This window comes from Topomyia yanbarensis, chromosome 3 (assembly GCF_030247195.1).
Source record: "Topomyia yanbarensis strain Yona2022 chromosome 3, ASM3024719v1, whole genome shotgun sequence".
Classification (NCBI taxonomy): domain Eukaryota; kingdom Metazoa; phylum Arthropoda; class Insecta; order Diptera; family Culicidae; genus Topomyia; species Topomyia yanbarensis.
The window spans coordinates 348,275,097-348,302,226 of record NC_080672.1 but is presented as its reverse complement, the minus strand read 5'-3'; the positions used below and the strand labels follow the sequence as shown (position 1 = coordinate 348,302,226).

The 27,130-nt window shown below is 38.2% G+C and overlaps 2 protein-coding genes across 3 annotated transcripts in view; both read right to left on the bottom strand.

The window, feature by feature from the left end:
* Positions 1-46: 46 nt before the first annotated feature.
* LOC131692698 (alpha/beta-tubulin-N-acetyltransferase 9) overlaps positions 47-27,130 on the bottom strand; it is a 37,970-nt gene continuing 10,886 nt past the window's right edge. For both annotated transcript variants that reach the window (XM_058979883.1, XM_058979884.1), the window contains 2 exons: positions 3,475-3,674; positions 47-3,396 (listed from right to left, as the gene is read on the bottom strand). In XM_058979883.1, the coding sequence (XP_058835866.1) occupies positions 2,987-3,396; positions 3,475-3,674 (610 nt within the window). In that variant the 3' untranslated portion in view covers positions 47-2,986. The remainder of the gene's footprint in view (positions 3,397-3,474; positions 3,675-27,130) is intronic.
* Positions 3,840-15,247, bottom strand: LOC131692696 (lambda-crystallin homolog). The gene is made up of 3 exons (XM_058979879.1): positions 15,012-15,247; positions 4,546-4,924; positions 3,840-4,482 (listed from the first exon to the last, which is right to left on the bottom strand). Exons 1-3 carry the CDS (start codon positions 15,053-15,055, stop codon positions 3,958-3,960), a joined length of 948 nt encoding a protein of 315 aa, XP_058835862.1. The 5' UTR covers positions 15,056-15,247; the 3' UTR covers positions 3,840-3,957.

Genomic DNA, 27,130 nt, shown 5'->3' with positions numbered 1-27,130 from the left:
AGTTGGCGGATTTTCCGCGTCAAATATTTTCATCTATAGAAATGAAGACAACGCACGTATCAATCATTTTAATAAAATTCAGAGATGTTGCCAATAGTCTGCCCTTTCATGCAATGTGTTCTATTTTGTAAGATCTACCAAAATCAAAGCGGTAAAAAATGAAAACTGAAACACCACCAGCTAGCCCCGATCTTCCCTACTGTTATAAGCAACACGGTTCGAAAATCAATTCTTCGTTTATAAAATTTCGCAATATCAATTCACTATCCGACATTTTATGAAGTGACCAAAGCAATGCAAACTGAGAGAATGGCTATTGAAGTATGCTTGCTTTTTGGACTCTAGTATGAGACCTTTCATAAATTACGTAACGCAAAAATTGCTCAACATTGACTCCTCCATGTAATAAATTGTCATAAATTTTTCTATCCCCCCTCCCTTATTACGTAACAAATTCCTTCAAAAATTTGCGTTTCTCAAAACATGTTACGTAACGTTCTAGCTTACTTCTACCCCATATGTTATAATATGTCACAATTTGTCGTAATCCAAAAGTGTTACGTAATTTATGAATGGTGTTTTCCGCCCGTTTGATTTGATTTTATGTAATATTTGAGTGAATGCGGTATTCGAGTTAATGACATTCGTGCAAGTGGTCTATTCGGGTTTATGGCGTTCGGGCAAATGGTCGATTCTGGTTAATAACATTCGGGTAAACGTCATTCGGATAAATGTTTTTCGGGCGAATGACGTTCAGGTGAATGTTGTAGAGCCAAATGAGTAACGGCCTTTTCCAAGTAATAATTCTACCACCAGATCCAAAAAAACACTACATACATATACTCTTGTTAGTAAAAATTACATTTTTCTGGAGCTGTTCTGGCCCCACACTGTACTTTTGAACATAGTTCAAGCATTTTATGATTTTTGTACAAGTTTGAAAGCTTCTTCGAAGCAACTTTCCCATGATACGATTTGGTATAAAAATAATTTCGTATGACATGGGGTCAAACCGTCGCATTTTCAAATATGGACAAAACCCCGTTCAATTTTCCATTCAATGTATAGTTAGGTTTTGATTTACTATAACGTCCTGGTGCAATCTCCAAAGTCTTCGTTTTAACAAACTTTTCGAATATGTTTTGAACGGATGTTCGTGGTCGAATAATAATGGAGGGGTTACGAGAGCAATAATATTTGCAATTTCGGATTAGTTCTTCTCGTTGTTCGATTTTCCCAAAATTCTGTTGAAGTCAAGTAGAATTTTTGTATGAGAACTCGACATTTCTGCAAATATGGTATATTTAATAAGGTTGACTATCCTTTAAAAATTGATGCGTATTCAATTTATTTGATACTATATAACCGAAAATTTGAACATTATGCCGTCGAATATTAGTTCCACCTAATAGTTAAATATTCGGAATTCAGCTGAATGCCGTATATGACATCAATAAGAAACATATGTTGATCCTTTAACTATATCCTATCGTCAGCATCTTAACTGTTATTAGAATGCACAGCTTTAACATAGCACCTCGTTTACGAAGTCTATAAGTGAAGCAAATAGCAGTAAACTGATGAAATATAATTTTCACACGTAACTATACTCTGTTAATCAAGATAAACCCATTTCCGAGGAGCACAGAACTTGTGTAACTCAATAGATTTTGCGAAGAAACTATAGCGTAGCTGATTAAAAGAAATCATTTAATTTAACCAAATTCAGCACCAAAAAAATTGTACAATTTGTGCTACGAAGGGTAACCGTGTGGAACAAAGTGTATTTTTCATGAAATTTCACTCGGCAGCGTATTAATATAACGTGAGCGAAATAAATTTGTTCGCAAAAATCTCTTCAGCCCATTTGAAGAATGAGTATTGAACTGTTCAAGTTTCTATTGGCCTAAACTATTTACAAGTCTGTAGTACTGCATCTATTTCGATTTTGACTCACAACACTTTCGAGAGGATACGTTCGTTCGGCAGCAAAGCTCTGATTCCTATTTTCAGGTCTTTTTTCGTTTTTATCAGCCTTAGAAAGTTTTTCGGATAGTGGATACAGATAAATCTAACAGGAACAGTGTAAAATGAACAAAATGTAGAAAAAGCTATTCATTAGACGATTATGAGCAACGGTACGTGTAATATTAGAAGGCATAAATCCCTAGAAGATAAGAAAGTAGATAGGAAATTATAATTCAATTGTACCATTGTATCAACTAAAAGAAATTAAACACAAAATGAGACCGGTGCCGTAGGATCCTGCAAAATGGTTCCTTCTTATATGCACTCGTTCTAGTTTTGAATCGTTGAACATTTTGTTTCATAAACACTTAATTCGAACCGTTTAACAAACAATTAATTGTTTACTTCGAAAGTTTAGCGCATAGTCTCTACCAAATAATAAACAAAGCCCAACAGTACCAAGAATATTATTGATTGTTGCTCAAAGTCGCGTATGTTTCCTGTGTAAGTAAGACGAACCACAGAATTATCACCAATAAAATAATGTCCGTACAACTTTGTTTGCACCATTTCGGAGTGTATTGAAGTACCTATTTATGCAAAGCGTGTGTGTTGTGCAATCTTCTTGACTCTCACTTCTTATATATTTCATATTGTTCCATAATTTGCTTCCCGCTCATTGTATGAATCAATAACCATAGATCAAACTAACTGAGAGCTAGTATTTTAGAAGAAATGTAATAATCTGCCAAATATAGCTAAAACAATATGGACGAAACGATCGATTGATGTGCTGGGAATCGTCTCGTAGTTTATAGATCAGATAGATACTAGCGGATAATACATTGAGAAGTACTGATGCTGCTGCTGTTGCTAGTAAAGTACAAGTAATAGCTCTGCCTAGGTTAGACATCATTTGAAAACAAGAGACTACGCTATGAACGAAATTGGCGTGAGAAATCATAAAGACTAGAACCAATTTAAACATAAGAGATTAATCTTTCAACTATAATAATCACTAGTGATAAGGTTCAATTCGTTGAGAAACTTCCCGATCTATCCACTTGAGCCACGCATCGTCTATCGATTTTTCGAAGGTGACTTCCTGAAAGACAGCGACCCGTTTCACTTCGCAGAAACCCATCTTCTGGAACATTTGCATTGCCTTCGCATTGGTGTCTTTGGTTATGGCCCTGTACTTTTCGATGTGAAGGTGCTTGATACCGTAATGCAACATTAAAAGGGTGGATTCCCATCCGTACCGTTTCCCCCGGGCCGGTTGCTCTGCGATCATAATTTCAATTTCAGCCGCTTTCACTTTATCGTCCTGCTCGGAGAGTAGGAAAATATTGGTATCCCCGATGAGTGCTTCGATTTCGTCACCACTCTGTTCGAATTTTGCTGCATCCAGGATGAGGAATGTCAATTCTGGCGAATAAAAGAATAAAGTTGAAATTCGTTGGGTAGTTTAAACAATAGAGTTTGGAAGAAACGATCCCTTCTTACTGTCTTCGTCTTGTCGCCATGATTTCTGCATTTGGTACTCTTCGTCTAGCGTCAATGGCTCGGAGGCCGTCAGTAGCTGCAGTTCTTCGCTTTTCATCCATTGATGATACTTCTCCACGTGCTTGCTCTCGTACGGCACCAGAATGATGTTGGTTCCAATTATCTTGATATTCTCGTTTAACTTCATCCCTACAGGCGTACTAGAATTAGAGCAATGAAATGTGACAATTGGATTTGAGCGTGGGAAGTTCGACATTTCTAATCAGGTTTGTTTTTTTTGTTATGGATGGAATAATATGTCATCAAATCTTCGATTAGTGTCAACCCGCAATTCAAGAACGTACAAAAAGCAGAGGGCGAACGCATTGATATTTGAAATAAAATTTATTTCGCAAGTTAAAAAGATTTATACGTCGATAAACAAAATGACTTGCTCGTGTATTTTTCCGCCATGCAATGCATTAAAACCTAATCCTGCCACATTCAAATGTTCTTCTTCAACTGTGCCAACTTAGTGAGACAGGAATCCCGCCAGGCTCGTCTCTCGGACAGTTGGTTTAATGGAACCATTTCTTCCAGCTGTTTGGCAACCTGCTGCGCCACCTTACCCTCCATCTTGGGGGTCCGTCCCATAGTCTCGCTGACTGCGAATATTGTTTTGCTATATCGATCACAATAGCTCAGCATTCCCTCGGCATTCAAGTGAGCCGTTTCTAGTGGGCCCAAAAATGCGTATCGCATTCCCAAACCATCGGACATTACACTATCGATGTCTTTTACGTTCAGTATACCATCGGCTACCAGTCGCCAGGTTTCATTCAGGATGGCATACTGTATACGGTTGAGGGCAAATCCTTCGATTTCGCGTGACAATGTTACTGGCTTCTGGCCGATTTCGGTCATCAGTTCACGTGTTCTTTGAATGTACTCTGGTTTTGTCCAGGGAGCCGGAACGATCTCTACCAGAGGAACGTAATACGGTGGATTGACGGGGTGAGAAACCAATACCTGAAAATTTGTACACAATGTTAATTATGAATATTAATTCTTCACGTTGAAAATCGACCATACCTGGTCCTTGTGTTTCAAATCCTTGCTGAACAGCGAAGGAAGGAAAGTACTGGTCGAACTAGAAATGATCGTGTTCGGACCAACGACGGCATCCAAATCAGTGTACAGCTTTTTCTTCAATTCCAAATTCTCCGGAACGCACTCCTGCAGGAAAAAAGCTCCATTCACAGCTTCCTTCAGGTTATGAGACCCGCGGATGCAGGTGAACTGTTCGCTAGCTGAAAGTGTTCCCCGTAACAGGCCGTCCCGTTCCAGATTGTTCAGTTCTTCTTGGGTTTGTTGCAGGGCTTTTTCCACCACCTCCGGAATGATGTCGAAAATAGTGACCTGGTAGCCGACACCGGCAAACAGCATGGCCCAAGATCTACCGATCAAGCCGCTGCGTGAGTGAAATGAAAATAAAAATTTATTAACCACCCCTACATAAATGTTATAGTGTTATTTTGTAGTACTATGCATATTCATCATTAAAAATCAATTTTGATGGCAATTCAAATTTTCTTTTTAATCGGTATTCATGTTGCGTATCAGCATTGCTTACTTCTGCAATTATGTACGCTGTGATAATGTGATGGAATTTTTGACCTCGGATGATGAATCAAAGATGCAATAGCTGCATGGATGGCATATTGTAATTTGCTATTTGTTTTAGGATTCGGAATATCTGTAAGTACTGCACTATATATCAGGTCAAGGGTAGGAAATTTATTTCTTTAGAAAGGTTCTAACTGGTTCTTTTAAGTTTAAAAAGGTTCAGAAATATTGAAAAACTTGTCAATTCAGACTGTCTTTGAATACGTTTTCCACGCAATTGAACTATTGTAAATATTCTAGGAGAATTGTGTTAAGCATTGGAAGGTAAAAATTGAGCAGCTTCTAGCACTGCGACGGAAACACCTATCTTTATGAAAAAGGCTTTTCGTGTTTCTTGATCCCTCCGTTTTCATGGAAAAATAGTTTCAAAACCCTACATGCACTAGAAAAAACTTGGGCATGAAAGTGTTAACATTTGCAATTGAGGAGTTTTGGGATTATTGGTATTAAAATAGAAACTAGATAAAAGTGAAATAAATTATCCCGTATTGTCCCAAAACAATAGGATGAGATTAATAAAACTGTTTGGAATTTAAATTTGGATACGAAATAAGCCAGATTGATCATTTTACTAATGATATACGATCATTTCGAATGGAACTGCAAATTATCTATAGGATTAGAACAATTGCTTCATTTGTCTTAAAACACTAAACAAAATAAAATAAATATTGGTTTAACAAAAACGAACAATATTAGTTTCCTTCTCAGTTGGTAGAGCGGCGGACTGTAAAAGAAAACTGTTCATTATGGTAGTTCATGTTTTCAATATAAAATTCGTTTAAATAATAGTACATGAACTTTGTCATTAGTCCAGGTGGGTGTAGTAATTTTTGTTGTGTATTTGTAAATAAATAGCATAGAGTTTAGGTAGATAACCGCACTCCGCTCTCTCCGCAAAAATGGACTGACTATTCTGTACCATAGCGATGACAGCTATGCGGCGGTGCATTTTTTGGTGTTTGTTATGGTCGAGTGCGGAAGGCGGTCATCGTAAAAAGATTATAAAATGGCGGACCGCAGCCACGAACAGACGTTCGAAATTTATTTCTTGTTTTCCGGAGTTTCCCATCACCGTAATAGAAGCTCTGTGCGCGAGCGCAACTGCAAACTATATTCGTGAAAAGTTTTTTGGTGTGTAGTCCGGGTATTCGTAAAAAACACCTTGGTGATTTAGAAAATGCTTTAGCACTAATAAACTTACAAATGCGGTCTCAAGCCTACAAACGCCCATGTTCGCGCGATAATGAATCGGTCGTATCCGGAAATCACTTCCTTCATTCTTAGCAGCCTAGGTCAGATTCACGGTCAAGAATGCGAATGTGAATATGCGAATGGCCACAAGGTTACAAAAAAGAATTTATGCACGCGAAAGTACATACACACTAAAGCAAGCGTTAAATATGTTAACGTACAAACGCTCGAGACCATCGCGATCATCCACGTACACCTACGCCCGCGATTTCGCAAACAAGATAACACTCCAGTGACTAACTGCAACTATAAATTAACAAGCGCGGTATCAAGAGTGAACCTACAAACGCCCGCGTTCGCGCGATCATGAATTGGTTTCGTCCAGAAGTCCTCACTCACGATCCTAGCAACCTAGGTTCATGCTTTCAGTTGGACCAATAAAAAATGACGCTCATATCCACTAAACAACACGTTCATCCAAGAACACACGTGGTGAATGGACACACGGTTATAAAATCGAATTTATACACGCGTAGTTACATAGACGCTAGCACACGCGACATATAAACGCTCACACGATCGAACACGTTAGAGCACAAGCCCTTCGCGATAATACACGCGATCGTAAATTCCGAGGGGCAAGCACTAAATCTTCAATACCACGCAGTGCCAAAAGTCTTACATAATTAGTTACTTTAAATACCATTAAGTACCATAAAGTATATTAAGTACCGCAAAGATTTAAAAAAGTACGCGTCAAATTTATTGTACCTTAATTACTGAAACGATTTTAAGTCAGCGCCTTCGTACTTTTAATACGCAAAATATTTTAATTACCGTCAAGATGTATTTTAAATACTTTAAGTACGTACACATCGACATTAATTATATTAAGTACATTATTAAGTACAACAGAAGAATTTTTAAATACTTTCATTACTTACTTTAATTATATTCAAAATACGTGTGTATTTTCAATACGACGCACGCAAACCTGCTCCCGGTCAGCGTGGCAAGCAGAAAGTTAGCAAAAGTTGAGCAAAGCGAAATTGATGCTGGCAGAGTTTCTGCGAGCATTTTGTGCGATTTGTGCGAGAATTCTGGCAACGAGTTCACTCAAATGCAACAACCGTTTCTGACAGAAGCGGTTAAACCAACCGATGCTGCTCACTTTTATCCAAAATCGAGCCAGAAATGTACGGCCAAGATCCCTGTACGCTTCCTGCCACATCTTTGTCAGATGTTTTGCTCGATTCGTGCTAAATTCTACCAGGTAGGAATTGCCAGGATCTTTGCACAGTTTATGTCCGTGTTATGCCAGGGTTTAGCTCGGTTCCTGTCAAAATTTGCCAGAAAACGCGAGCGAAACCGAGTTCGCCCTAGCTCAACTAACCCGACAGGATACGCGCAGAAATCTGACAGGGCTGCCAAACCAAGACTTACAGAAATCTAGCAGAGCGGCCTCTGTTAGAAAATTTGCTCACTGGGTTATTGCTTGCCCCTCGGTAAATTCCCATTGGCCGCACACATCTGAATCGTACAATTCAGAATCAGCTGGCCTTAAACAGTGTTTTAGTGGGTGACATTTCCCGTCTCGTCCGCAATTGTAGTGAGTGAATCTGACGGAGAGCCCTGCCGGGACCCTAGCTCTACAGTTGCAGTAGGACAACTCTCCTAAAAAAAAATTCTGGAGGAAATTTAGAAAAAGACGTAAGTAACAATGAGAGATTATCTTTGGGGTCTTTCTCTTCTACTCAATTGTACACACATCGTTTCAACATTTATCATTCAATTGTATGCATAATATTCTAGTAAAAACCGTCGGCTTTCAATATGTACTGGAAAATTAGTGCAAAGCGTTATAATGAAGTTGTAATACTCGAAAAAGAAAGTAAACAAAGAGAGGCTCTCAATGTTACTTACGTCCTATTCTAATTTTTCTCCAGATTTCGTCGAAAAATTTCGGCGCATCGAAAAACTCTTTGAAAAATGCATCCCTTAAATTAAATGTTTGTTAAAAATCGGAAATATTGGATACTGGACCGCTAATAGATAAAAAGTATTGTTTTAGACATTTCGGTGAATAACAAAAACTTTGCACCACGATGCATCAACGAGTTAAACGCACTCGACTATCACAAAGTTGTGTCAAATGAATCAATTCTGTTCATTGTGGATCGAGCTTAAAGCAACGTTTTAGATTTTGGCTTTTAATTCATGGCGGCGTAGCAGATACCTGAGAAAATATGGTAGCGCACCCGGCATACTAAAGTTAGAAAAATTAATTACTTTTTATCGACAAAATATTATATGTGTTATTGGAAACCAGTGGTGCAAATTTTCATTTTCAAATGCCAACTTTCAGCTCAATCAAACCCAACCATGATTCAAATTCAAAGCCTCCCTTAATTATTCACTTTCAAGTTGATGGGATTTTCATAACCAAACCGTACGTCTTCATTTCAAATTGATGCTTTTTCATTCACCAACCAAAGTTGTCATTTGCTCTGTTGAGGCCAGTTTAGGTTAAATGTTGACATATTTTGCGTTTTCAGGCTTACATGATCACTAAGAAGTATGTTCAGAGTAGTTTTGCTAGAAAAACCTCGTCAACATCCCAGTACAGAGATATTCATAGGGTCAATGAAATCGAAAATGAATGGAAAATGGTTGAGCAGCTCGGCTGTTTGAATGAATGATGCAAACGAAAAACGGCGAATTGAACATAGTAGGGTATGATTTGAGATTTATTCTTCCTTCAAGTTCAAAACAACCTGGTGAAAATTTGCAGCTCTGTTGGAAACACGTTTTTTAATCATTTTGACGCGACGAAGTCAATAGGTGCGTTATTACCGACCGCACCTATTGACTTCGTCGCGAAGAAAAATTTGTATTACCCAAGCTTAATGTGTGCTAATTGATTATGTTAACTTTATTTGTCAACTGACTTTAGCACAATTTTTCAATTGTGTGTCTAAAGTTTCAAATTATCGTTTGTTTTGTTTTCAACCAGGTTTTTACACAAAATTGCGCTATATTTTTTTGAAAGTGTGATTGATCCAATAAGAAATGTAGTTTGATGAATCGCTCACCGAAAATGTTTCCGAATCTTGCTCTGACGTAAAACAATCGTCGCGTCCTGAGTATAAGTATTCCTGCTTACAACTCCGTTATTGATCTGGACCGAGACTGCACAGAAAATCAATAATGCCCGAGAGTAGCAAACCAACCTTCAATGTTCAATAGAGTAGTGACTCGCGGTTGTATGAGAAAACTTCAAAATGGTTTAAACTAGCGAGCACAGCACTTTTTGAGTTCCTTTTGTAGTCCCAAATGCCTGTGCAAAATTTGGTAGCGATTGGTTGCTTCTCGGGTTTGCGCATTGCGTTTAAAGTTTGTATGGGATTTTATATGGGGAAATCAATTATTTTGCATTTACGCTAATGAAGGTCGCTATTTCACTCAATACGAAAAACCAGCTATATAAAACTATAGTTTAAACTTAGGTAAATAACTTTGTCCAAGACGGTAACTAGCTACGAGTTGTTGAAAAATAGTGATAACGATTTTAAAACGTATGGTTCAATCTAGAGTCTGTCTCAACACTAATACTTTTCTTGCATATTCTCCGAAAGAAGAATGTTTGTTTACTTTGCACGATAGGTAGCCATCTGACTGTTCGATAGGTAGAATGGCTTCACTCTGTGCGGGCCTTTATAACCTTAATAACGTCGTTGGTTCAATCCAAATGCAGACATTTATTATTTTTTTCCAACACAGCCAGTGCACCACCGACATCGACATTTTAATAAACAAATGAGAATAGTCATCGCAAAGACTTGGTACCTTTGAATGAAATGTTCAGAATGAATTGCTGAATATTATAGACGTAGTCAGAAAATGAAAAGAATAGAGCGGGGGGTAGGGTTGTGTACTCCCCAGTCCCCTTTTTTAGATTGTTTTTATAAGACAAAGAATCATTATGTTCTTGTAAATGTGAACCACTGAACTTTCCTAATATTTTGATAGACCCAAACATCAATCATACTACAGTCGTTGCTGAGGGAAATAACAGTTACATCATTTAGGATTTGCACCTAAAAACTTATGTGTTGCTTTTGCTTGAGTCTAAAACTAACTCAGTTCTGGAAATCGTCTTGGGTTCTAACCTGAAGTATATTTCAGTTTTTATAACACCACCACTGTTTTGCGTGAACCTAAACCAATTTCATCAAAAACGTTTGTTTGAAGTAACTATCCTCGTTTCGTTCCTAGTTCTCAAACGAAAACGTCAATAGAAACAATTCAGAGACTTCAAGGAATCTATAGATATGCATATTTTTTACATCTGACTGAATGGCTAAGAAATAGGGTTTTAAAATATTTAAAACTATGCAACGGCTTACGTTGCACCATTTTAAATGAGATAACAGCAGAGCCCTTAAATAGTAGCACTCAAACACGTAAGACTAATTTTTATATATATTTGGTATAAACCTGCGTTGAAGATGTACTTCTTATGTTATACTAAACTATCTAAAAAGGAGCTGGGGAGTACGCAAGCCCCCCTCTTCTTTTAATTTTCTGACTACGTCTATGTTATTAAGCAATTCATTCTGAACGTTCCATTCAAAGGTCACTGATAGAATATATTCGTAAATCGCTGTGCATTAGTTTCGTACAGATAATTTTAATAAAATATGCGAATTTTTCGTACATTTGATGAATCGTTCGTAGTTCTATTGAAACACATTTATTTTTTTATTATGAGTATTTCGTAAAAATCACGAAACGACTTTCGTTGGCTTATTACGAAACTGCTTCGTTCGGAAAAAGAATTGTTCGCTGCTATATACGAATATCTTTATAATATTTACGAGCACCATTCGTCGAACCGTCAACGTCAACAGAGCTTCAATATGGAGTCATTGTTGCTATACGTCAGATAATCATCATCACGACGGTCTCGGTCTGACTATTTAGTAGCCGTATCCTTGTCTGCTGGTTTCAGGAAGATTTTCTAAACCTCTTCCGCTTCCAGTTGATCCAGAATCCGGAGCAGTACGGATTCAGTTGAGCCATTGCAAACGGCTCGTTGGTTTTGTATGAATAAGTTTGAGTTTTTCTCTGCCGGAGCAATGTCAAAAGAATATGCTATTAAATACGAAAACTTCTCTTAGATAAACGAAATGAATTCGTGCGACCAATGAGATTGATCGTAATATACATAGACGTTTGTTTATTAAAATAAACAAAACATTTCGTTTAATTCACGAAAATTAATGTCGTTTTCAACGGCAACATTCGTGCAATGTACGCTAAATAAGTAAAATTTACGAAAACTTTCGTTCATCAAGCGACCATTTCTTCATACCACAATAAAATCGATTTTGAGTGAAATAGCGATCTTTATTATCGAAAATGCAAAATAATTGATTTTCCCATATAAAATCCCATACAAACTTTGAACGCAATGCGCAAATCCGGGAAGCAACCGACCGCTCCCAAATTTTGCACATGCATTCGGGACTACAAAAGCAACTCAAAAAGTGCTGTGCTAAAAAATGTCATATGTCGAGCCACTCTAATGTTCAACTCTTGTTAATCCTAAGGTCAATGATTACTGTTCGGTCAGAACGTAGATCGCGTAAGGAAGATGAAAAAATGTTGGTCCGACTTTGTACTTGCACTTGCACTCGGGTCGATTAAATTGTACTTACACTCGCACGTGTTTCAAGATTTTCGGAGCATTTAGACCCGCTTATCAAGAGATTTGTTGAGAGTGCCCAAATAATGAAAGTTTGTAGGCAGATTTCACCAGGAGAAAGATAATAGTGTTATCAAGTTCCTAGTGGACATCAGTCACTTCTACCGGCTTAACCTTAAGTTTTTGGTGGGTAAATGAAAGTGCAGATAAAGTAATAATATACTATGTCGCTCTGAATCATTCTCTGAATGACGTCACATAATCTATCTATCACAATCTATTTTACAGGTTAAAACATTCTATGATCAGGAAAAAAGCATGCGATGTTTACGTAAACTATTGTATCAATATTCTTTTAGCTTAACCTTGTGTGGTAAAGGCCTATAGGCTTTATCAGTAGCGTGTATTATTCCTACGGGAGTGAAGCATACAGGCTGATATGTATTACCTTTTTTCACCTGCCTTTCTCTTCCCGTCTGGAAAATGATGAGATGATATGGCAAGAAATAAATCTCCGAATAACATGGGGAACGTGTCAATCAAGCCAATATATCGTTAGCCTGATTCTTTTTCAATCCTTTTCGGAAATGCTTCGTAATATTTTGTCAATTACTTCACCTTCAAACGATGAAATGCTTATAAAAATTGGTATCTATATTTGTGCGATTCTACGAAGCAGTATAATAACAATAATAACATAAAAATGATGAAATACTCTTGATTGAGCGGAACGAATACTCGTATCAAGTGCCCCTATTTTCATGCTATCATTTGAGCCAGTACTATAAACATAGATGGCAGACACTACTCTAAACAACGGCTTCAAATGGTTAGGGTCAGAGTCGAAAAATGTTTTTTTCGTTTACCAAAATCCGACGAAAATGACGAGCGAGCGATGCTACTTTCTAAACCACTAGAACATTACGAAACCGAAAATGAGACAGCGGCCTACGACAAAGCATGCGGGTATTCAATTTCATTATTTCCTCCACACATTCGTTTTCGCTTCGAAATTGAGAACGACATTAGTCTCTTCGATATTGCACATAGCACTGGCCAAACGAAAAGAAATTAGTAACGATATTTATTTGCCGTTGTTCGATTTGGGAGAATAACAAGCTAGCGATGATATTGGACGACTGAAGGGGCAGTGGTGTGCGTATTTCCTGTGTTTGCGGCGTTCTAGTTGCATTGTATGATGCACATTGCTATAATTTCATTTAATGAAAATTAAAATAAAAATCAAAATTACTGATTTGAAATTAAAACGAAATTGAATTTTCGTATTGTCATAGGTAAACGAAAGTCACTACTTCTGCTACTCGCATCCATAGAATCGAAAGAAGAAGGGGCGTTGTCTTTATTGTTTCGCTTTGTGTGAATTTAGTAACGAAGGAGGCAGCGAAAAGACGAAGGTGAATTCAGTGAATTTCATCGTTCATTGAATGGGTATGAGAATTTTAGGCCCTGGTTAGGGTGGCATTATTATTATTATTATTATTATTATTTATTTATTGGGCTTTAACCACACAGGGTCATTCGCCGTCAGAAAGGAAATAGTTGTAATACATATCACTGATTTAGTTTTTCTTCTTTGAGATCAATTGGCTATTGAATTGATGAGGTGTTGAGCTCTGGAATGAAGGCAGCTTGCCAGGGCCGAGGGAGAGCCTCCCCAGCGCCCGGTTTTGGTATGTCAGTGGACCCACTGAACGATGGTGGTGGGTGACTTGTTTATTTGCGGTTAGACGAGAGACCTCCCCAGCATCCGGTTTGGATGTGGCGGGAGGCCCGTTGAGCGTTCCTGATTGATGAGTTGGCAGATTGTCGCTGTCGAAGGGCCGCGGGAGAACCTCCTCAGCACCCGGTCCGGGTGTGGCGAAGGGCCCCACTGGGCGTTAATAGCAATTGGGCTGATGAATTGCGGTTGTAGAAGGGCCTGGCTGAGGGCCCACTGGGCGGTGGTGGTAGTTGGGCTGACGGGTTGCCATTGTAGAAGGGCCGCGAGAGAACCTCCCCAGCACCCGGTCCAAGTGTGGCAATATGAATACGGTGAAATTAGGCTCAGTACCCAACTAAGCAACTGTCCAGCTCTCGTAAAAGAAAATTAGCTCAGTAACCTTTGGTAAAGGATTCCCAGGTTCTGATGAGATCAGAGACATTTCTTCATGTAAGATATAAAGGTTCCTTTAGGAACTATAACGAAAGATTGAGCATTACCCAATGTGCACTGAGGGCCCAATTCTTCCATCTCGCCTAAATTTTAATCCTGGTTATATGCAACGGTAAGCCTGGTTTAAAAATTTAGCAAGAGTGAAGAACTCGATCCTCAATAGTAGCATGCGCTATGAACGTCGTCATTATACAGCAAGGTCACCTGCCATTCTACGGCAGAAAGAATTATTTTCAACTCATCCGGTGAAGGATGTGAAGCGAATAGATTAGCTCTAGTTGAATCATCGCATTATCTAAATCACCAAAAAGTAGTACGAAAAACTAATGCTCTCAGTCTTCCACTAGTACATTGCGTTGCGAAGTACGATGCAATCCGTCAATTGTGACTATCCTACGTTTCTAACGGTAACTTCACTTATAATATGGGGGACAGTAGAATGTTGTGGAATAACCAAGTGTTATGGTAAGGTAACTAAAATTATTAATTGCTATCAAATCCTATATCCTACGAATGACCATAATTTTTCAAGATTTTGAGGTATGTGTCCACTTGAAATTCCCCCAAATCGCATATATTTGGAGCCTACGCTAAACCAAATATTTGGCCACAAATAGCACTCAAAGGCATATGATGTAACAAAACCAGTTTCTCCTTGTTCGTAATATAGCTACTGTATAGTTATCAATTGCAGGTTTGGATTTGCGTTCAAATGAATTATATCAATTATGTTGATGAATTTGCATAATACAAAATAAACGAATGAAATTCTTCTACGCTAAAATTAAGTACACTTACCTGCCGATGATTGCGATATTTTCCTTCTTCAGCTTCGAAGCCATCACTGTGATTGCTTTCCAAAAAGACAGATGTAGCAACAGATCAGACGAAAAAAAATTAGATTTAAAATTATGCTTGGACTAGTTACGACGAACTTTGAACAAATGCACAAGTTTCAATTGACAGTATTAATGCAATAACCAGAAGCACGTCCACACCAGCTGGACGAAGTCGATTGACTGAATGAAAGGTTACGCGCTCTCATCATCAGTATCAGCGATGTCAAAAGGTTTCTCTCACAACTCGCGAATACTTCGTTATTGCTGGTAAAGTTGATACCGATCAGTACTGCAAACTTGCTAATGCACGAAAGAGACGCGAAATTTCATGTTTTTAGGATCATATCCAGAATGGTTCCCGATTACGCTTTCAGATTCCAGTAATACAAATCCTCGAATACTACATTACTGGTGGAATAGTAAAATTTGTTTAATTTCTTATCAGTTACTTTATCGAAGTTCATCCTTATGTACCACTTGAGCGCTGATAAGCATGACAAATATCCATCAAATGCTGGTTGAACTACGCGAGAGAAAGGCAAGACGAACCTTCTAGCGTTTGAGTGCATTGCTTGGTTTCTTCGACAAACCAACATATAGGCTGTCGAGTAGATTGGTTCAAATGTATATGAAGGATTTTTCAAGTTGAAACCAGCTCCACCGGACTCTGCTGATTACTTTAGGGTCCTTGATAGTTTGTGAAGTTGCGGCTACAAACTCTTCAATTTTTTATTGTTAAGTCAGACCGGACTAAGTCGCAAAACATCAAAAAATGAGATAATGATAGCACTGGATAAAGAATTTAGTCAGCTACATTCGACTTTAACCAGATTTGAAATATGTAGCAATAAACAAGAATTATGGCAAAAATTAATTTCCAATCATAATGTAAAGGATGCTGCGATGCAAACTTTAAACTCATTTTTCTCGGAATGAATATTTTGTCACTTAGTCCGGTCTGACTTAACACCGACCAATTGTTATATTATAACTTGCGCTTGTGCTACTCCGTTACTGATCGGAACTTGAATGGCCCAGAGTATCATTAGATGATAAGGCCTAGGAGTAACAAATCATCCTTCAATGTACAAGTCCTAGTAATCCCAAGTTGTGTATTAATTAATACCGACGCCGACCAGACCCGCACTTGGATCGCAGCAAGAAAGGGAAGGAATGTTAATCCAACACTTATTTAAAACTAGAGCCTGCACTCCACAAATCTCACGGGAGGGGGAGATTGTTAGTAGGGATTGGGACTCGGCTTAAAATTATGTTGGATTTCGCACGCGATTCGACGCTTTGGGAGTCCAGCCAGCAGGAGACTCATTAGGTGTCTAAATATATCTTTTAGGAATATCGCGTAACGGTGAATAACGATAAATTATCTAGAAGCATAAACAATTCAAATATTATTTTTACAGAAGCACGAAAATTTTCGAAAAAAAAAATTTGAGTGAATAAAAACACTGTGGCTACAACTAAAAACTCGAAATAAAATTTATTTTAGCTGCTTTAAGTAAGCATTGAGATAGAAAAGATTATATGACAGCCCTGAAAAAAGATATACACGCTTTCCATGACATTGCCATAGTTGAGAAACAGCTGGGGGTCCGAATTGGCCGGCTTCCCCCTACTAGTTTAGCACAAAAAATTAAAAAATCTAATAGATGCAGGAAATAAAAGAGCGAGTTCTGTTTTAGTTGTAGGCCTATGACATGATAGCAGGAACCCAGCGGATCAATTCTTGGCTTCTGCCGGCGGATGTCACACGGTCTCTAAGCTGGGTTTATCCGGAGCAAAATAATAGCGGTATTAACCTGCTAGTGGATATAAGCCCATTGTTTATTGTTAGCTTTGAAAAAAAAACAAGCAAAAATTTGATGTTTCAAGCTTATAACTGTCCACTGTATTTTGAAGAAAAACAACGTAATTTATCATAATTATACAGAGAGCACCAAAATATACAACTTGAAAAAATACCAATTTGCTGCCGTACACTTCACCATAAACACTTTACGAATGAAGAATTCATCATTTTGGATGATGGATTCTACTTTTCCTTCGGATCATTCAAACGTGCCACAAGCACGTCAAATCGAAAATTTTTGAACTGTTATCAAATTATAGACTGGGAAACTTCAATCGAGCAGCAATAGACTTCTCAAATCAAGTGAAGGTTAAAAGAAATCGATATCATCACCGTTCAAATCTAATTTGAGATTTTCATCGCACACAATAATGGTCCATTAAGTGCACTTTAAATGTTGTTTTTAATAGTTTATAAATGAAATAAAGTGCCAGGTATTTTCAATTCGATGTTTTATGTTCAAATAGTGTACACTGTAATTTAGCCTAAAAACATTCCGAACACATGTTACTAGAAAAAGTTTTGCTTTCAATTTTAAAGCTACGTTAAAATGCCATCCCCAAGGTTTAGGGGTTTGACGGTATTGCAAACATCATCAAGCATTAATTGCTTTAAGATGGGTATTGCATTACGCCTCGATAATGGTGCATCGAGGAGACCGAGAGGGCTTATGAGCCTTTTTTATGTTATATGTTTTTTCATACTCTACACCTGCGCATACCAACGCTAAACCAGTGGTCTATGCGCGGTGTCGTGGCCGACTGGCGGATCGACGTAGATTGACTTTTGCTGTGTGCCATGTTTGCAAATATTGTTCTATTGGTGGTATTCGTGGACGGGGCTCACGGAGGCAGTCATTGTGTGTCCATTTATCGGTCGACTTCGCCATCATGCATACACTAATTAAATTAATTTAATAATGAAATTAATTTAATACAGTGGAATAAGTAGAAATCTATTAGTTGTAGCTTTGTGATAATCGTAGTTTTTCGCACTAGTGTACAACTGTTATGTGCTAGTCGTATGTCTATCTATGTATGTATTCGTCTGAGTATTTGTGACAGTTGGGTCAGGGAATGGATGCAGAACTGACGTATATGATAGAATAGTGGTTGATACTTCTGGTGATCAATCTGAGCATTTGGTTCTATTCATTCGGGAAAGTCGGGTTGGATAAATTAGGGTACAATGAATTTACCGACGCACGTGAGTCATCCATTCCCGGCCAGCATAGCATGATGAAAGTCTAACAGCAAGCAATTGTCGTTAATATAATAATATTAACATTTGCTGCATTTAGACGAGTTTTATTGCATGTTGTATGTGTTTTTCTATTTTACTTCATTAGTCTGTTTCTTTTGTACATCTATTAGTTTGCGTTTCCATTATTTATGTATACCAGAATAGTATTGTTCAATTTATACACTTCTAATCAAGCTCTTTGCATCTTTTTTCTTTGTTCGGCATGTTGTGATTCCTTTTATTAGTATATCTCTACTATACGCAATCTAAACTCATATAGGTACGGACGTTCGTGGCCTTCACGATAACACAAACCTGGCCACGGGCGCGACCATGCAATTGCAATAATCTACGTATACTTGCGCCCGCGATTTTGCCTACATGAAGACTCCCCGGTAGTTAAGTAAACGTGGCATCTTTAAACTTCCAAATGTGGTCTCAAACATTAACCCACCACTCGCGCGATCATGAAACGGTCACGTCCGAAAGTTTTACCAGTCTGGACTAATGCCTTCAGTTGAACCAATCAAAAAATTGACGCTCATATTCACTAAACAACACGTTCCATGGCGACATGACCTGGAACTCAAGTTTCTCCATAGGGAAACGGACTACCATCTGTACCATACACTAAAAATTAAGCATCAGATTCACGGTCCGCGCGCGATCAAACAAGAATACACGCTACATCATTATAAAATCAAAATTATACACGCGAAGTAACATAACGTGACAAACACGTTAATATACAAATGCTTGAGCCTTTCGCGACCATCCCCGGCACCTACACCCGCGATCTCGTAAACATGATAACATCCCGGTGATAAAATGAATGTCTCAGCTCCTATAAATTTTCGAACGCAGTCTCAAGCGTGAACCTAAAAACTCCCGCACTCGCACGATCATGAATCGGTCACTTCCGGATGTTTCTAGCTTTGATATCAACAGACTAGGTCCTTGCCTTCAATTTGATCAATTAAAAAAAGAAAGCTCTCATATCCACTGGACACCACGTTACATGGCGACATGACCGAGGACTCTAGTGATATGGGGTAACTTACTCCCTGTCAGAATGTGAATTGTACACCAAAAATTAACTATCAGAATGAAGGTCCGCGTGACCATCCAAGAACGCATGCGTATATAGGAAGTGCCACGGTTTCAAAATCCAGTCTTGTACACGCGAAGTCACATGAACGCGAGCACACGCGACAAACACGTTAACGTACGAACGCTTAAGCCCTTCGCGATTAACAACGCACACCTACGTTCGCGATCGCGCAAATTTCATAACACCCCGGTAGTAAGGAGAACGTTTTAGCACTCACGAAGTTTCAAACGCTGTCTCAAACACGAAACTACAAACGTCCGTTTTCGCGCGCTCATGAATCGGTCACGTCCGGAAACCATTACTCTCTGTCCTAATAACTTAGGTCCATACATTCAGTAGGGCCAATCAAAAAATAAAGCACATATCCACCAGACAATACGTTCCATGGCGACATCACTGGGCACTCTAGTGATATGGATGATCTCACACTCTTTTAGCATCTTAGCAACAAAAAATAAAGTATTAGACTCACGGTCCGCGCGCGATTATCTAAGAACACATGCGAATATGCGAAAGGCACACGGTTATAAAATAGAATTTATACACGCGAAGTTACATACACGTTAGCACACGAGACATACAAACGCACACGCGATCGAACACGTTAACTACGAATGCTCGAGCTCTTCGCGATGATACACGCGATCGCGAGTCCCTACGCCCGCACATACCTGAACCGTACAATGAATATCACATTCAGAATCACGGCCCGCTACAATTGGCCTAATGCAGTGTTTTAGTGGGCGACATTGCCTGTCTCGTCTGCAAATTGTAGTATACGATTCTGACGGAGAGCCCTTCCGAGAACTCTACAGCTCCAGTAGGACAACTCTCGAAAAAAAAATATTTAAACCGACGTTAAAATGACGAAAGCAATAAAACAATAATACAATGTCAAACTTTGTTTTAAGTTTGATTTCAAACTTTTCTATTGGCTTGTATCAGCTTTGCAGTGGCGGTATTTTCATGGTAGTATGTATCACCCATCCAATATTTTTCTATAACGAACCATATTATCACTTCAGCAGTGTCCAAAAATGTCCTCTATCAATTGGTTCGGAACTCGTTATCCGACCAAATGCATATGTGAGTGAAGTGAAGTGGAAGCCTATTTAACATGCGAAGTGCACGGTTATCAGTGTAAATAAACAATATTTATAGTTCATCGCTGCTAGAATAAACAAGGGAAAAAACATTGTACAGCAAATAATGCTTTTATTTTCATGACACTGCATTCGAATTAAAAGTTGGCCGTCATATTAACGTAGTAGACGTTGTATTCGGTGAAGTAAGTAAGGAATTTTGAAAAAGGTTTAACAAAAAATTGTTGTAACAAATTACAAATTCGGACAAATAACTGGTACACAATGTTTCCTAGGGAACATCTCTTAAATTAGTGCGAGGTGCGATAGTAGTGGAAGGTATCACTCGTATCATTGATTTCTTCCTCAGAATTCCATTTCACATCCCATCAAATAAAGCAAAGAGCCAATTTTGTCTACACTGGGGAGAGTGCCGCACTATTTTATAAATTACGCGGTCTGCAATCGATGGCATGTGTATAAATTGGTAGCAGTATCTTGGCATTCCTAAGACCCAAGATGATAACCTGGGAATGATGAAATAGTTCTGTTTGGGCGCAACGAAAACTCGAATCGAATGCTCCAATTATTACCATCAGTATCATTGCAATTAGAAACAGGATGAAAATAAGCGCACGTCCCTACAAACGCGCTTCTCTCGAATCTCATCATTATCAGCACTTATCATTGCTTTGCATGGAAAAAGAGCAATCTGCCCAATTTTTTTGGGGTCACTGTTTTTGTTTTAATCAAACGCAAACACGCAGAAAATTGAACAAATTAGGCATCTGTCACGTCGAATGATTAGCCAGTCTGGCAGTGATTAGACTATTTTATTTGAAAGCTACCTCACTTGAACGGATGATAGGTCTAGTTTACTTCACTATTGCACAATCGTTTTTAACAATTAGTTGAGCAGCAAGAATGATATTAATGTCCAGAAAGACAGTTTAAAAAATTACATATTCCAATTTCATAGAGTAATGATGAAACAGGGTAATCTAATCAAGTTCCCCGGACGGTTTGGCGGAATATGGTCACTTAATCCCAGTTAAAGTCCTTCTCGTAAATGAGTTTGTTTCTCATATGCTGGATCTGTCAATGGACCGTCCTTATCTACTTCCGAATATTATTGGTTCCGATGGCTTTATATGTCATTAAAAATAAACTTCCTGCAAGCTTCTTGCGCCTAATCAAGACCTTGAAATGCATATTAATGAAACAAAGAATATGCTTGGGAAGACTCCATCATGTAATTTATAACAACCTGATTTGGGTATATTGTATACAAACTGAGGGAAGGCGTGTTGAAAACCTAATAATAGATATTTCGTAGACAGCACAGTTAAAATCAAGCTTGGTATATTATTGATATGTTTTTCAAGTATTCCAACTTCGTTTACAGAATGGAAAACTAGATCGAAAATTCCCAATGGTTTCTCGTTCTTTGGTTTAACCAATTTTGATTCTTGGGTATTTTGGACCACTACCATATTTTGGACCACCTCATCATGAATCGTAACAACTTGAAATAATACTTATGTAACACTGAAATTACCATACTAGAAAACATCTTCCGTTTTATTCTGATTGAAATGGTCTGATAGAAAGCAGTAAATTGAACATTTTTGAACGAGTTTTCACATTTCAGTTGATCTGGTCCGAAACAGCTAGGATGTGGCATTATTGTAACCAATTTTGAAGAGTTATTACGTTTAAAGTGTATACATTTTAAACATGCAAACACTGTTACTATACCGATAAATTATACAAGAAATCGTTCTTGAGTTGAGTAGTACTTTAACTAGTTGTGTTAAAATTGTTATTTTTGGTATGTCCAAAATATATTAGCTATTTTCAAAGGGTAACATATTTTTGCTATGCTCCCAATTAGCTCGATTCAAGATCGGTCCAAAATGTTTTCAACAGCGGGCTCAAGGAAAAATGATAGTCTAAAATATGGTTTGTTTACGGTCCAAAATTCGAAAAATGCGCTTTCAAGATTTGTCACATTTCCCGGTTTTTTTTTATTTGACAATTTAGAACACTAGATGCAGCCGCACGTCTTATTCTGTTAAATGATCCAGATTACTTAGTCAAATAGTATTTTTCTGAGTTAATTTTAGTTTCACCTGTGACAGCATAGAGGGCGCCAACACTAACTTTTCAAAGAAGAGAGATAGAATATCAACATGTTCAGAAGAATTACTGCAAAATGCCTATCCTACCACTTTGTAGAAGACCCCAAATTTCTATCTCTCTCTGATGAAAAGTTAGTGTTGGCGGTAACAAGTGGAACTAAAATTTATTTTACAAAAAAGGTGACTCGTTTTATGTACTAAAATTCTTTTAAACCAAACCCAACGAATGTTTCACAAAATTGAATAGTTCGTGGGAATCGAGTACTGACACTACCACGCGCTGCTAGACCCCCCGAAAAACTGACTCAAACCAGAGATGATTGTATAGAGATGCGCGAAGACTGAAACCGAAAGTTCCAATCGAACTCAAAACAACGGTTCCAAACGAGCAATGTAAACAAATATGTCGGATTTAGGAAGTAACTGGTGGGGAGTATTGAGATTGACATATAAAGAAATGCTTGTAATTATGTTTACATGCACACTAAATAACTTTTGTTATACAAATAAAGTACGAGTAAATTTAAACGCATTTTAAACATTACAAAGTCGATTGTCTAGTCCCTCATTGTATATAACTGGTAGATGTAAAGTCTGAACATTATAAACTTACCGACTAGTTTTCTCCTATTATCCTGATATTTGTCAAAAATATTAATTTTGAATGGCATCGGCAATATGCCCATATATGCGACAATATCGCTATTACTCATTAACTGTATTTTCGACATATCCTCTCTAGCGCAACGAAAAACATTTACTGAGGCTCAGTTACGTGAATCAATGCGTTTTCGAGTTGCATGATTGAGTATTTTACGAAATATTTCTCAAAACAAATTCGTCAAGCATTCATTAAAACAAATCACTCGCTGTTTAAAACTCCTGGTTGCCAAAACTAGCAGACAAAACAACTTGGTAAACCGTGCAGCCAAATTCACTGTTTTTCTCTCCGCGTGTCTTTATATTTAAAGCATCGTCTTTGACTCAAACATCACTTCGTTAAAAGTTTAATAACTTCTTCTAACAAAGCCGGACTGACTTCGACAAAGTTGTAGACTGTCTTTGACAAAGTTGTAGACAGTTAAATTATCTTTTTTTTTATTTTCACTTACAGTGATAATCTAATGCATACGATGCCACCTAACGGCGAAAATGCACGCTAGTAGGTTTTCTCCTTGTAAATTGTCTAAAAATCCCATTCAAACTTCAGAGACGTTGTTCCGGTAGCTAGACTTGTCCGATTTGCTTTATATTTGAAGTAAGTACTCCTGGCGGGGCTAAGAATCTACTCAAGGGTAGGCCAAATAAGTTAAAAAAAATCATAATTTTTCTGGGCAGTCTACTGTACATGCTATTGCTACTGCCATCAATAAACTGGAACGGCAAGACTTTCCTGTCTCGCACACTCTTACTCGGTTTCTTTAATTAGGGGAAGATGGGGTAAAACGCACCCCGGGGGCAAAATGCACCCCTTGTTTATATCGAAAACTGTTGAAAATTTCTAGAAAATGGTAACACCAGACGGAAGTCCGCCATAGTAAACATACACTGCCAAAGTTTGATAACCGTACTTCATTAGCAGCTCGAGAAATAAACAATAACGTGCTCTTCTCACGTAATTGTTGTGGTTCGTGCAGTAAGGATTTTCACCTCTTATAATTGCTGTTTAACTATTATATCAGTGCAATTCAGTTCTATTTGTACAGTAGCTCATTATTCTGTCGCACTATATATAAAAACTCTACTAAATAATTCTCTTTATGCTAAATTTATATCTCTGCTCCATCGGGGGCAAAATGCCCTACTCTTTGATTTTGCTGATTTTTTAATCGAAAATAGAAAAATCATTCTGAAAACCTACTAATTGCATAGCCTAAGGCTATTTAATGGCACACGTTTGTGAAAGCCCGTAAGAAAACAAAACTATTTGCTTGTACACCGAGCATTCTGCCCGGTTGTTGCGGTGCATCCTGCCCCGTTGTTGTAGTGCATTATGCCCCGTTGTTGTGGTGCATTTTACCCCCGCACAGGTACATTTTGCCCCGCTTATTTTTCAAAAGGTTATTTTGAATGATTTTACAGAATTTAATATGCTTTTTTAATATTTTGCGAAGTGTTATGATTGTGATTACAGTTGGCTAAACAATATCATTAATTCAATTTTCCCAATTAATGTTCTATAGTTATGATCATATTTCCTTAGGGAGTGCGTTTTACCCCATCTTCCCCTATCGACTGGGTTCCGCAAGATACTCATCTCGGGACTCTCATATTTGTCATATTTATCAACGATCTCTGTAAGCAAATGATATCTGGAAGTCTGTTGTATGCCAACGATTTGAAAAAATCTTGTGTCGGTAAAGAAGAAGTAGTATACTTACTAACAAATATCCTCCTCCCGTGATACTTGTGGAGTGCGCAGTACTATATACGGCCTCTAGGAAAAGCAAGTATCGGACTAACAATTCCTTCCCTTTCCTTCCGCGATCTACGTTCGGGCCTGGCCGGCGCCGGTATTGATCAATAAATACAGGATTACCAGAAGTTGCACATTGAAAGATGTTTCGCTACTCCCAAGCATAATTATCTACTGATTCCCTGTGCAACTTCAGCTAGTCCAGATCGATAACGGAGTAGCAGCCAGGGGTGGTCGCACATGCTCAAGCTCAAGAAATAAAACTGCCGTTTTGAAATGTCACCAGCAAGTACCCAGTTAAACTCATTCCGGAACCGGTTCGGATTCCTGAATGGAGTCATTATGGATTCCAAATCAAATGCAACAACCGATTCCGACTCAGAATCATCAAATTCCGAATGGTTTGACCGAGTAGCAGCTTGCCACTAGTCGACGCTATGATTGGCCAGGAATTACCATACGACCCTTGCGTGCAAACTTGGATACAATGGTGAATTTCTCTGTGATGGGGATTTTCGTATTTTTTCATTTAAATGTTTACACAGGTTTTTCGGGAAAGGTTGTTCTAGCTTACATGTCTGTTCTCTGTGGTTGTACTGAGGTCTGATGACCCTAATTCATCTATCCTCTCTGTTCATCCTACCCATTTAAATGCATTAGTTAAAGCATAAAATAACTACATCACTACGAATCAGATCATGACTGATATATAATCGAGAATTTCCATGTTCTCATATCAAATCTAGACAATCACAACTAGCGATAGCAGGACTTGTTTGTAAATGGTAAAATTAAATATTACGTAAGCATTGTTTTCGTTTCACTTGCGTATCTACACCCCAGCTGAAACATACTCATAATAATATTGTATTGTTATTTCCCTTATCTCAAAGTTGCAGTTGACATTTTTGTCTGGCAGATTGTATGTATGTTTGTGGTGACTACGACTCCTGACAGTCGAGATCGTCGAGATAATAAATCTCATTTCGAGATGATAAAAGAGAAAGACATACACACATTTGTAAGTTTTGAATGTATAAGATTCTTGCTTGCATAATTAATCGTGGCGTCACGACCCACGTAGTCTAACATTAATAAAACCAATCAATGGCTTGTAAGCACGGGGTACAATAAGTATGGTGAGCGGGTCCGATACCCGACCCGAAGGAACGGGTACGGGTCGTGTCGGGTCCCTTAAAAGTATTAATTCCGGGTACGAGTCAGGTCAGGTTTTTCGAAACATTTCGTAATTATCCGCATTAAGGTTTTTGAATGTTTGGATTCCCCACTTCGTACATATCAGAGCAGGATAGCTTATCACCGTAAAAATATTTAAACAGCTAGCTTTTTGACATTTTCCCAATCAAACCTACATCCCATAAATCAGCACTACCCCGCTCACTACATGTATCTCGCCAATCGCTAACACTAATCAGACGGTACACTCGCAATTAAAATCACAGAGCTCTGAATCCGACACGACTACCGATAATGTGATTAATTATACGAAGCGCTCACTTACGATTTGCTATCAGAATGTCCGCGGATTACGTACGAAGATTCAAGAGATCTTTAGAGTCTTATCTGTTTCTGACTATGACGTAGTAGTATTAACAGAAACATGGCTTAACGATGATATCCTGAACTGACCGATGAGTATGAAATATATCGATGCGCCCGAAATTGCTCTACCAGCCGTGCCCTTCGTGGTGGTGGTGTACTGATAGGCATCAAAAAGAGAAATCGAAGCAATATTGTGACCGTCGATGGAGCCGCCCGCCTAGAACAAGTAGCAGCTCGTATATATTACGGGGCAGTGTCTCTCGTTGTATGTGCGATTTACCTACCACCGAATTCTGATCTCGCTTTGTATGAACAGCATGCTGCCTGTGTCAATCGACTGTACGATCAAATTGGTACCAACGATAGGGTGGTGGTTTTAGGTGACTATAATTTACCTCAGTTACAACAAGTGAACTATTTAACGAACGAGAATGGCAGGTTGCTTGATTTAGCGTTTGTTAGTAACACTGGCGAATGCGAAGTATTAGAGCCATTCGTACCGTTAATAAAATTAGATCGTCACCACAATCCGTTTGTGTTGAAAGTTGACGCTGTGTTTCGCGTGTCTATGAATGACGATGTTGATTTATTCTACGATTTTAATCAATGCGATTATGATGAATTAAATACTGAAATTTCACGAATAAATTGGGTTG

What these genes read in the sequence shown, in the direction of transcription:
- LOC131692696 (XM_058979879.1), bottom strand. Translation starts at nt 15,055, where the DNA reads ATGGCTTCGAAGCTGAAGAAGGAAAATATCGCAATCATCGGCAG. An exon ending in AATATCGCAATCATCGGCAG is followed by an intron (nt 4,925 to 15,011) that starts GTAAGTGTACTT and finishes TCACTCACGCAG; the next exon opens with CGGCTTGATCGGTAGATCTT. An exon ending in ATTTGAAACACAAGGACCAG is followed by an intron (nt 4,483 to 4,545) that starts GTATGGTCGATT and finishes ACAAATTTTCAG; the next exon opens with GTATTGGTTTCTCACCCCGT.